This window comes from Thunnus thynnus, chromosome 16 (assembly GCF_963924715.1).
Source record: "Thunnus thynnus chromosome 16, fThuThy2.1, whole genome shotgun sequence".
Lineage (NCBI taxonomy): Eukaryota > Metazoa > Chordata > Actinopteri > Scombriformes > Scombridae > Thunnus > Thunnus thynnus.
The window spans coordinates 18,588,824-18,600,441 of NC_089532.1; the positions used below are offsets into that span (position 1 = coordinate 18,588,824).

Below are 11,618 nucleotides of genomic sequence, written 5' to 3' on the forward strand. Positions count from 1 at the left end.
AGTGATGCCAAAAGACGGCGAAGAGCCATGCCAGTTACAGCAGAGGCTTGTGCCTGCAATAGCAAATTGTCAATATAACACGCTTTTGTCGACAATACGCTCTGACAGGCTTCTCTAACCACACAATTCATGTCTTGTTCTCTAGAACAGTGTTTCACAACCTTTATTGTCTGACGTATCACCACAGCCCAGATGAGCTTAAGTGCCCTTCCCATCAACCCCACCCATCATGTTCCAAATATGCTATGAATGACTTTAATATAAACTGGATATTATTTATTATGAACGATATAAAAGTGGATATAGTTACATTTTTTTTCATACAGTTAAATTGTCAATATTGTGGTTGCTTTGCTCAAGTTTGCATTTGTGCTACTACTATATCACTTGGAGTGTCCAAAGCTGTATGATTCAATCCTTTATCCATTACTTCACAGGTTGTCATTTGTGTATTGATTGGTCAGCAAACTCTGAGAAGGTGGGTCTTACTCATGACCTTATATAAAGATGGACGACATGACAGCTCACCAAAAGTGAAGCCAAAATATCTTGATTGCCCCCTGGTGGCTGGCTGCAGTAAAGGTCATAAATCCTGCGATCTGCATGTTAGTGGATGGGACATGAACCAATCCATAAAAATTAAAGTGCACCTCAAATAAATTTTTCCAAAAGATGGTTTCTGTCATTTTAGGTAGTTCTTATCACACTGATCTTTGTCCAAGTGCTCATTTTTCTGATAAGTTTGTTTTTAATTAGTTATTTGATGATATAAAAAGAGAGTGTAACGTCGTGATTGACAGCTGTGATGGTTGCTCTCAAACCTCCATCAGGTGACAGGACGGCTGGGGGAGCGTGTCCCACGGGCCGTCATCCCGTCACCGGAATCTACTGTGCAGACTCTGGCTCCAAATGACGTCACATAGGCTTCTTGTTGTTGTACTCTGATTTTTTAGTTTGGCTCATGTCCCATCCGCTAATATGAAGGGGGTGGGACTTAAGACCCATACTGCTGCCAGCCACCAGGGGGCGATTGAGATGTTTTGGCTTCACTTTTGGGGAGCTGTCATGACGTCCATATTTATAGGCAGTCAATGATTTGAACTGGGCGGAGCCAAGATGGCGCTGGAGTGAGCTTTATATGTGGTTGTATGGACCTCGAGGAATGACACTTTGGGTTTTCCTCAATAATATCCTGTTGAAGTTTATTTAAGTTGCAAATGCCTGTACTTAAATGTCAAATTAAGTACCGAAGTTACCAACTACCAGATACCAACTGTATTTTTTGGAAAAACCACCTTCTCTTGTAACATGTCTTGGCATCAACTTTTTGAAGTTAGCATTAGCTTAAGAAATGGAAGACCAAAGATTTGAACCGTTCATTCATTACTTTAGGCTAACCATTTGAACTATTTATCCATTACTTTTAACTAACTATTTGAACTGTTTATAAATTACTTTTAGCTAACTATTTGAACTGTTTATCCATTACTTTTAGCGGACAATTTCAACTTTCAATAATTTCAAATTCCCTGCTCATTTGCTCACTAGTTTTCACATACTAGCAGACATGTGCTACAACTCAGACTGATGGGCAGCTTATTATAAATATAGTAAAGATTAGCATAAAACCAATTTGTAACCTTATTTGACTGATTATTTTCCTCCTTGACATAAGAATGTGGATATTTTTATTAAATCCAATCTTTAGTTCAGTTTACCTTAATTAGTTAATTAGTTGAGCTTTCAATGTATCCCCTGGCAACTGCAGGATAACCTTTTGGTTGGAACTCACTGCTCTAAAACACTGTGCTCATGAGAGACAATTAATATGAAGATGGGAGACATGAGAGATGATTCATTATTCATGCCAAATGTATTTATTTACTCAATTTACAGTACACAATAAACACAAATAACCCTCACTGCTCAGCAGCTTTGTGTACAGTCTGACAATAACCCTCTATTATGGGTCCACTTTTCACTGTTTACCAACTGGATTAATTTTCGGTATATTCCTTCAGTAAACAGTCACATAAAAACCCACTGGCTGACTGTTTTCCATGGAATTAATTTACAAAGTGGACAATACACAATCTGCAATAGTATTGACAGAGAATACATCTACTGTAAAGGTAAAATAAAAATGCTGTAAACGTCTAATGTGGCAGACGGTAGGTAGTTATTTGACCGCTATGAGCTCAGTTTTTTCTAACATATAGATACAGCATAGTCTTTGTGGAAGATTTTTCATCTTTCTCAGCACTGTCTTTTCTTCTTCTTACTGTCTCTTCTTCTTGTGGTGGTGGAATACCTTGGTGGGAGTGTTGTATCCCAGAAATAAAGATTCAGTCCAGATCAATATGCAGTCCAAGTAGCTAATCCATCCACACATCTTGTTTTTTTTCTTTCTCTCTCTCTGGTTAGTCTTTTCTCTTCATACTGTATAGCTTCTTCTTTTCCCAGACAGACAGACAGGCAGCAGCAGCAGCACACACCTTCAGGACAGGCGAACAGATCTGTCCAAGCTCGTCTTTTCCCTTCCTCCCACCTTACCTCCTCTTTCTCTCTATCTTCCCCCAAGCAAACCAGTCCCAGCGCTATACGTGTCCAGGCTTGGACAGGTAGGCTATGAGGGCCACAACCACCCCCACATACATCCCTGTTCCAACAGTAATGGAAAGAGCAGCCAGGAATAGGGCTCTTCTGGAGCTCATTCCTGCTCTGGAGAAGTCTCCCTTAGCGATGGCCTTGCCAGTCTGACAAAACAAAACAGAGAGTGAAATGAGGCGGTGTTACTCATCAGCACCGAGTGTATGAGTAGGTGTTAAGCCACAGTTAAAAGAGAGAAAACAAGAAATGCTCTCAGGGAGCCATTAGTTACCATGGCAATTAGGTCATTATACCTCTGACAGTGACAAATGTGTTGTTTGGGTGTTTTGGTTTCCTATCAAAAAATGAGCCTGGCCTTTATTCATTCTTCTGACACATTATTTTCTGTTTCAGTATAATTGTCTCTGCAATTATTCTGGGTGATGTTGCAAAACCACTAAGATGTATGCTGTACTTTGTTTGTGGTTGCAGGGCTTGAGCCTTGTTTTTTCTCAGATCAGAAAGATACTAACATTGGACACACCTAAGGTGAGGCTATAATGACAAATACAATGACATGCTGTGACCGTGTATTAGCAGAATAATGCGATTGCAGTCCACTGCTTACAGAGAAAAATATCAATGTTAATGGGTTGTTAATGAGAATACAGTGCACTCACAAGAGGGCCGAACCTGCTAAATTTACGCAGTCAATCATCTGAAACAACTACAAGGAGGGTCACAGGGTGGAAAATGGGCTGCAGTAGCTCTTGTCTTAGTGCTTATGCTCACTGACCTTAAGTAGAATGCAGTATAATCAGAGGTAATGACAGGCTTGAGGTTTCTGGGCTTTTACCTTGTGAGAATAGTAAAAGGCAATGATGCCCAAGGGCCAGAAGCAGCAGAGCATGGAGAAGATGGCTAGGCCCAGGTAGTCTCGAGGGGGCAGCACAATGAAGTTGTCCTCACTCTCACTGTCACTGGAGCTGTCACTCTGGAAGACAGGTTGATTAAAAATAATTAAATGTCAGAAAAGGAAAGGATGAGAGTACTTAGTGTATATTTTCACAGTGGAAGTACATTTTATGAGACAAATGACACATCCTTAGAATGAGACAAAGATGAGCAGTAGTGAGATTGACACCAAAATAATAATAGAGTAAGGGAGTCATGTAGAAAGTCAGGTGTATTTTGGACATCTTCACAGTGGTGCAGCTTGACAACACAGGCCAGCCTATCTGCCCTTGTTCCACTACCACCCAGGACAGGATGTGCTTAGCCAGCCAGAGAGGATTTGGTGCCTCTGTCAACACCCATGAGCGGCCTGACAGATAACACAGGATTAACGGATTGTTCCATCATTGCGAGGTGACAGGGGAAACGGCAAGAAGACAGTGTCATTTATGTGCTAAATTGCATCTACAGCATGAGAGACGTCCACCATCTCTCCCGTCGTTCTCCTCAATACACCAGGCAGCCTGTAAGCCAGTGAGTGTTCAACAGGCTCCCTACTACTGTGCCTCAACACTCAAACTCCAAGCCACAGGGGCTGAGCTGACTAATGAATGATGGATTCGAATGCCACTAAGACTACATTGGCACATCGTGCCTGCAGCAAGGGTGGCAATGTGACTGCATGGGTGACCTTTAAAAGGACGTGGCCTTACTTTTCTCTGCTGTCCCAGAGACGGAGTGGATGTTTGTCTAAATAAATAGCTCCCATAAGGACCAGCTTTCATTTGTTAGTCTTGCTGCCTGCAGGGATCAATCAAAGCAGGGAAAAAGAAGGTGCAAAATAGAAATCGATATGTAAGGCAGGAACTGAGCCAACCATTTTAGAGGTAATTAAAGAACTGTCAGGGAAGCGGACAAAGAAAAAAGGAACCATATTTGTGCACTAAAAACAAAATTTCAAGCATGTTGTGCACAATTCCTTCTTTTGCCTTCTTATCTTATCTACATTCAACAAACCACAGGATCTAATGTAATTATCTTGTGCTATTTTGGGAGCGTTTCTGTTATTTAGATATACGAGGGAAGTGGAGGATGGCAGCGCTATACTATCCAAACTGTCTCCTAACAACTACCTTTGCCAAGAAAAGATTATGAAGCTCTCTGTTATCTGCTTTATGAACACTGTCCACCTGGACAGCTGGGTGTGATCCATCAAAACAGCAGCTGGTCATAACCACATAATCTGACATCACATGAATAAACTGGTGGGCACAAACAGCAGTAATCTCCTTTTATCTTTGTAGCAAGACCTGATAACAGTTCTGAGTGACTGGTGCATTCAGTCCCACTGACAGTCTGCATGACACTGAGTCCGGTCAGCTGGGGACACGGTCCCAGTCTGGTTGGTTGCCAGTATAACTGATGGGTCTCCATCAAGGTGCAGTGCCTTTAATAACCCTGTCACAGCTCTCTCCGAGGCCTCGTTAGAGTCTGGAGGGGACAGTCGACGCAACAAGAGGGAACACATGCAGACCCCAGTGCCCTGTTAGTCAGAGGCAATCACAGTGGCACAGGTTCTTGTGACTTTGTTGCATGGATTTTATTTTTTCTCTGTGACACAGATGTCAAACATCTGCTGATAAATACTATGGGTGGAATTATTATTATTAAGTAACACTACTTGCTTTTTTCTGTTGCTGGGTCTACACAGTGGATAGTCTGCAGTGGAAATGTACAGTGATCATATGGGTTGCAGTAAGGAGGAGAAAAAACACTACTGTACTGTGTAAACAGCAGATGCAAACTGCTACAGATTATATACTGGACTTTTAGGATGTTTACGAAACTCTGCCATCTGCCAATAACTGTGAAAGTCCTCTAAATGTCTGACTTGCTGTTGTATAAAACCTCTATACATCTACACACATTTGGCACATACCCAAGACTTGAATTAATGTTTATCCCTAAATAAATCTATAATGTGCAGGTTTGTGTGTGTTTTCATGTATACAAAACACAGAGATCTGTGCACATAGTAACACACACACACACACACACACACACACACACACAGGAGGGGAAAGTAAAGAAACACAGGTGCTGAGCAGTTAGTCTTATAATCCAGCTGGAAAACCAACTTTCATCTCAGAGCTGTTCATCATATTCATTTGCTCTTTTCAATTGACATGGAATAACTTAAGCTCCTGGCTCACCTGTTCCGACAGCCATGCATCAGCAGAGTTCCTCTTAATACGCTCAAAGCACGGCATTACTTATGGCATTAATGGCAGTCGCTGCCATGTCTCTATCTATCTGCCGGGCCTCCGAGTGACAAGAGCTAGCGCGATCATCAGCCCAGTTAGGGTGCTATTCTTCTTCTGCCAGCTCGGAGCCCTGGGTATTTCACAAGCCTTCCTGGGTGAAATTAGATTTTTACCACTTCTGAAAAGACTTTGCTCTCTTGCTGTCATGGCTTTCCCTGGGGAGCATAGTTATAGTTCTAAGAGAACAATAGCCTGGATAGATGAAATCAGATGTGTCATTTTCTTAAAATGCAATTATAAAACAAAAGTGTACAATTACCCAGCACTAGATTTGAAAGGGTCGAGCAAATTGACCATTTAGAGAACAGCATGAGAAATGGGCATGAATCACACTGGCAGTCTATTAGAACAGTAAATGAAATAATAAGCATCACCATGAGTCACATTTCACTGAAAGATGGACCTGACAGTCACAAGTAAGTGTTAAAACACCTTTAATTTCATATAGCACCTCAATATTATAATTACGCTGTCAAACACTGCCAAATGGCTCTTACTTGCATCATTTTGCAAGTAAGCCATTTTGCATATGTTGGTTAAGGTAATTATTTCCATATAGCTTGGAGCAGAAGTGAGACATCTGAAGTACCTTTTTGCCTCTGCACACTTATAACCATATATCAGGCTACAATTGAAATATATACTGCAGGGTTGTGGGGACCCAGTATATCAGGCACCTACAATGCCTGAAACATCATGCTTTGCTCTGGTGTGTGATCTCTGACCTCATATTCAGGACCCTGCTCCTCCTCCACCTCGTATGACACCGTCTGGATCTTGTCTCCTTGTATGCTGTCCAAAGGGTTCTCTGTGGAAACTCCGTCCAACACAGTGTCCTTACTCTCTGTGAAAGTGGTCTCAAAACTCTCGCTCTTTGAGTCCTTGCTGTGGAGGCTGGTGTCATCCTTGTACAAGATGAAATTCGGCCTGTAGAAGGCCTCGACCGCTAGATGAAGAGAAGTGGCATCCAGGAACTGCTGAGTCTTATTCTTGCCATTAGTCCCAGTGTAGTAGTAGCCGATGAGGCTGTCCTGGTAAGGCTGGCTTGGGTAGTCGCACTGGTAACCTTGGTAGTCGTTGTGCACCGCGTGCCTGCTGGTTTTGTCTAGCAGAGGGTTCTGGAGCTCGCTGAGGCTCTCCATGATTGGCAGGTTCAGATGTCTAGTGGATCAGAGGATGGAGTCCGAGAAACGTTTGGCAGTCTGGCAGCGGGAAAAAAAACACGTTAAGCACAGTTACAATAAAGCTTGATTAATACAACCTTTAAAAGAGTAAAATCGTGACTGTGCAGTCAGATAAAACATGGGGTTTTAGCAATAATCTGCTCTCTAGTACATGAATTTATTTGGTGGAATATTTAATCTTGTTTAGCAATCAGTATTCCTCTCACACACTCTCTCTCCAGTCTGAGCCATAAAATCACCATCTGCTGTACGTTCAACTGTTGCATCTTACACCCCCAGATTCATATAAACATGTAGGGAAAAAATATCTTCCACATGTCACAGCTGCCTATATTGAAAACCGGCAAAAGTGTGGCAGGTGCTGCTGTATCTTGCAGTGCATACTGATTACTTTGACTAGTCTGTGGATTGGCCTCCCTGACGTCTCCTGAATGTTTTCAAATGCACAGATCACGAACAGGCCATGTTACTGAAGAGTGGGACAATTGAGTTTGGAAAAAAATCTATTCTATAAAACACAGAAACACTATCAAGAGACAACAGTTCCTCCATTTATAGGCTGTGATCTGAGCATGTCCAGATTTGAGTAAGCAAATACATTATATTTTATTTTGTAAATTAGCCATTCAGCACCAACCTCTTGATCAACAAAGACTTTATCCATCAAATTAATCTTTCATCCCATGTTGAAATAACATATTAGCCACTGAAGCAGCTGCATCAAATTTAGGAATCAGCAGAAAGTAGCAAATCAAGTCAGAGTCAAACGAGTGTGGCAGGGCTTGATTTATGTGGTTTAGGTAGGGGACTGAGTGGCACAAAGTGAAATATAGACATACAGAGAAACACCTTAAAATGTAATGCCATGTAGTGCAAGAACATTATAAACTTCAGCCTCAAGACACAAATTTAACAAAAGCTAAAATATAGAAAGGCTCACAAAGCTAGTATTGTATTGGACTCATCATATATCCTGCATGTGTAATAGTTCCACTGTCCCTCAAGAGAAGATAAGTGGATCTACAGAGGACCTTTTGCCTCTGTGACCCCGAGAACCAAAGTGCACGCAGACACAGTATGCGCAGAGTTGTTCAGTCTGAATTATGTGGGCCAGCGGCTGATTCTGATCCCACACACTAGACAGGCTCGGTATCTTCTACACAGTGTCCTGCGGTTTCCATTCTCACATGCCTCTCAGTCTGAGCCACTCTCCCAGATAACAGAGAATGCCATTATACACCACATTAGACAACAAAAACCACATCCCACATCCACAAATAATTCATCTGACACAAGGAGATGGGCACTTAGCACGTGTGTGTGTGTGTGTGTGTGTGTGTGTGTGTGTGTGTGTGTGTGTGTGTGTGTGTGTGTGTGTGTGTGTGTGTGTATGTGTGTGTGTGTGTGTGTGCTTGGACTCCACAATTATTAATGATCATGAGTACCCTCTACCTTCTCTCTCTCCTTCTGTTTATTTATTACAATATGTACATCTCTCTCTCCCTCTCCCTTTCTCTCTCTCTCTGTCTCTCTCACTCTCTCTCGCTCTCATGCACACAAGCAAAAACATACTATTTTCATGATCTTACTTCACATTAACATTGGAAATACCACATTTACAAATTTTCTACCTCATCATAAGTACAATTTTCAGAATTTTGGACTATTTTGTTTTATAAAGAAATCTCACATCCGCCCAAAATTGACAATCTAGTTGGAATTTCTTGGATACTAGCTGAAAATATCCGAAAAATAATAAGTAATGAATCTTACCTGTAGTGGAAAATCCTTCGGCAGGTTTATACAGCATCGTTCCTCGGCGCAACTGACTCGATGGAGACGGACGGACCAGCCTTTCTACTTCACATTATCAGTTTTGGGAAGCTGCCATCCTAGTACAACATACGGCATCCGATTAAAGGAAGTTATTCCGTGTGTGTGTGTAAGAATGGACTTTGCTCGCTGAGCCCTGCCTGCCATACCACCGCTGCGTCTGACAGGTAGATTTTACGCACAGTATCACATTGAGCTCAGACTCCCAAACAACTCCGGCAGAGGCTGAGCTGACTCCAGCCAACTGATTGGCTGTGTGAGGCGCGCTGTAAACTCTACTGCCGACCACGGATTTGACATTTCCAAAAATCTACTTGCCTTGCTTGGGCGTCTGCCTCCATCCCATAGCTCCATCCTGGTGATGACTGCTTCTGGCTGGGGGTTTTACGCCCCCGCCCCCACTTCCCGAGGAAGACACCGAATTAGTTTTAGATCAAACATGAGGCAGCATTCTCACTTTGCAGACTCATATTTATACTTTCACAGTTTCATTGTAGGCTGTTTAAGTGTTATTTTCTTCCCCACTGAGGACGCCCACTAAATGTAGAAAACAGACAACACAGACGGCAACTTCACAAATCTGTTGCATTTGTTATAAAGGATTCCCCTTCTTCACTTAATTTCCACTTTTATTCTTTTTTTTTTTCCAGAGAAGATTCCAATTTATCTTAATTTCCAACAAATGGCTGGTCCCTACATGCCTCTGAGCTGTCTCCAAATATAGCCCAGGAATAAGCCACTATTAAATTCATTGCACATTTATATTTGATTAATATTTTAGACAAATCTCATGCATTTATCATGAGCCTGCCAATTTGGTTGTGCCTTTAACCTCACTCTGCTAAGCTGCTTATGCTTTTATGTCACCATTTATCATTGTAAACACAGTTTACATAACATTAATATAGATGTATTTCCTATGCAAGCAAATGTGTGGCATAATAGATTACACACAACAAAATTAAGCCTAATTTATTTTGATCCCAGTGGAGAATGATAATGACAGAACGACAGTATTTAAAGGGAGTCAGTCTGTGGTTTGGACTCATTTAAAAACACACTAAAAACAGTGTCTATCACAGGTTGTAATGCTATGCCTAAAAGTAAAAGACTGATATACAGCCTCTGAACACTGGACACATATCTTATTCAGAAGGAGCACTCTGTTCCACAGGCTCATAAAAATGTCTGGAGTTAATAATGTGCAAGCCCAGGCTCTGTCACTTTCACTGTGAGATGCATTAAGGTGCTGATGGACACTTTATGGTGGAAACATGGGGCTGCATTTATAAGACTGGGCACACGTGAGCTGCGTCTATCCCGGAGTCACCTTGTGTTCACATGCATGAGGCAACGTGGCATAACATCCCTGCCGTCTCCGTGATGGATCCCACTCCCTCAGGAGATGAGTATATTAGAAGAGGGGGCGAGGGGGGGACCAGAACCTGTAACTGTTTATCCTCTCTCCCTCTTGCTTTCTCTCTCTCTCTCTCTCTCTCTCTCTGCCTTCATAGCAGACTTCAGGGTAACATTTTCTGATAAAGATCAATGTCAAATTGGCACAGGAACATCCAGCACCTGAAACATCCAGATCTAAAGTATATCAGCACAGAGGCAGAAACAGTACAACTGGTGCCACATTAAGTTTATAAGAAGACAAGGTTTCTCCTTGGACCAGTCTGTTGCCACCCTTCTGGAGATGGACTGTGAATATTTATGGTCCTCACTGTGCCCCTTTCTTCTGCTCCATTTTCCACTCTATATTTAGGCACTGTGTCACTACAGAGCAGATGCGCTATTTGTCAAGCATTTTTTTTTCTCTCAAAGTCTTGTAATTCCACAAACAAAAAGATCATTAGAGCTGCATGGTATTCATGTACTGACAATTGACAAAAAGCAACACTGAGGCAGAAAATGTTTCTACAGTTAACCACTTGTATTGACTTTGCCACCCTGTTTGATATCGCAGCCAACTCTGACACCATGAACTTTCCTAAGGCCCATTAAACAGCTTTAATCATTTAAACGCTTTTGGGAATTAATCAGCCTAATCCGATTGGCAGAGAAAGTATCAAACCACTTAATTTGATCTGCCGTAGGCGGCTTTTGCGAAAAAAGGGGGGATTTAAGCAGCTTTTCCCACATGGCCATTCTGTGCATTATTTCCTGTTTGATTGAACACTTTAAGAAGGCGTATGCCAATAGAGCACCTCTGACTGCTGAAATAACCCATGAGACTGATGAAAAAGAGTAAAAATGGACTATTAAATCAGTGTGAATACTTGGTATTTAATGTAGGCAGAACACTTAAACCAACATTATTTCTGTCCCACTGTTTTCATATCAAAAGAAGTCAACCAATTGTCATATTTGTAGATATTTTAACAACTATTTCTGTTGCTGGTGTTCATCGCAGACATCAGGTGCTGTGTGAGGAACTCATCCATTTGGCCAGAGAGGTCAGTTTGCAGAAAACAGCGAGACTTCAATCCCTGCGGCGCCAGGTTCAGGTGCAGAGCAGGAGGAGGCTCGGGCATATGGGAAGGTTTTGGCAGGAACAGAGGCTGGAGCTGCTTCCAGACCTAGAGGCATGCTGCAAGCCTCAAACTGAAAACAGAAAGCCGCAGCCAAATACTGCCACCTGACTCAGTGTACAATGAATTGGCCAGGAAGCAGATGACAGCGTCATGTCCTGTTACGGGTGGGAAAGCGGGTGAACAGAGAGTATATAAAT

General features: G+C 42.0%; 1 protein-coding gene across 1 annotated transcript; it reads right to left on the bottom strand.

The window, feature by feature from the left end:
- Positions 1 to 1,858: 1,858 nt before the first annotated feature.
- Positions 1,859 to 9,828, bottom strand: LOC137200053 (synapse differentiation-inducing gene protein 1-like). The gene is made up of 4 exons (XM_067614733.1): positions 8,825 to 9,828; positions 6,593 to 7,069; positions 3,446 to 3,583; positions 1,859 to 2,756 (listed from the first exon to the last, which is right to left on the bottom strand). Exons 2-4 carry the CDS (start codon positions 7,007 to 7,009, stop codon positions 2,598 to 2,600), a joined length of 714 nt encoding a protein of 237 aa, XP_067470834.1. The 5' UTR covers positions 7,010 to 7,069; positions 8,825 to 9,828; the 3' UTR covers positions 1,859 to 2,597.
- Between the last annotated feature and the right edge of the window lie 1,790 nt (positions 9,829 to 11,618).

Coding starts and splice junctions, on each gene's coding strand:
- LOC137200053 (XM_067614733.1), bottom strand. CDS start 7,009: ATGGAGAGCCTCAGCGAGCTCCAGAACCCTCTGCTAGACAAAACCAGC. Junction 3,584..6,592: donor AGCAGGGTCCTGAATATGAG/GTCAGAGATCAC, acceptor CCTGTCTTCCAG/AGTGACAGCTCCAGTGACAG. Junction 2,757..3,445: donor CCTTTTACTATTCTCACAAG/GTAAAAGCCCAG, acceptor TTGTTTTGTCAG/ACTGGCAAGGCCATCGCTAA.